A 628-nucleotide genomic window follows, 5' to 3' on the forward strand; every position below is an offset into this window, starting at 1 on the left:
CAATTAACCATTTGAAACTAAAAAGGTCAGAGGAGAAGAGGAAAGAGATTAATCTTATTTGGTTACTATGTTACCTGTTATTCAGCAAAATGTTAGAACACTTAATATCCCGATGCAGGAAATTCTTTTTGTGACAGTAATCCAATCCTTCCATTAGCTGTTTCATGAACGACTTGATATGGTCTTCAGAAAAGTGCACCAAACCAGATTCTAGCAGTCCCATTAAGTCATGGTCCATATACTCAAATACAAGGTAAAAGGCACCTACACAAGACGAAAAAAAATTAAAAACAAGAAAAAAAAAGAATGCTGAAGTAACAATGCCTCAATCCTAATATAATTTTGGAGTTGACCATAGGCTGTCTAGAAAAAACCCTTGAATTTTATAGATGAAGAAACTGAAACTAAGAGTAGTTGAATAATTAGCCCTTCCTAATAATAAGTAACAGAGCTAACATTTGAATTAATCTTCTTTGGCTGGGCGCGGTGGCAGATGCCTGTAATTCCAGCACTTTCGGAGGCCGAGGAGGGCGGGTCACTTGAGGTCATGAGTTCAACACCAGGCTGCCCAACATGGTGAAACCCCATTTTGACTAAAAAAAAAAAATACAAAAATTAGTTGGGCATG

General features: G+C 37.1%; 1 protein-coding gene across 1 annotated transcript in view; it reads right to left on the reverse strand.

Moving 5' to 3' along the window:
- Window positions 1-628, reverse strand: part of CDK12 (cyclin-dependent kinase 12) — a 104,870-nt gene that overhangs the window by 42,675 nt on the left and 61,567 nt on the right. The window contains exon 6 of the mRNA XM_011929955.1: window positions 75-264. Within this exon, the coding sequence (XP_011785345.1) occupies window positions 75-264 (190 nt within the window). The remainder of the gene's footprint in view (window positions 1-74; window positions 265-628) is intronic.

The sequence above is a fragment of the Colobus angolensis genome, unplaced genomic scaffold, assembly GCF_000951035.1.
Source record: "Colobus angolensis palliatus isolate OR3802 unplaced genomic scaffold, Cang.pa_1.0 Scaffold83, whole genome shotgun sequence".
In the NCBI taxonomy this organism is placed as follows: domain Eukaryota; kingdom Metazoa; phylum Chordata; class Mammalia; order Primates; family Cercopithecidae; genus Colobus; species Colobus angolensis.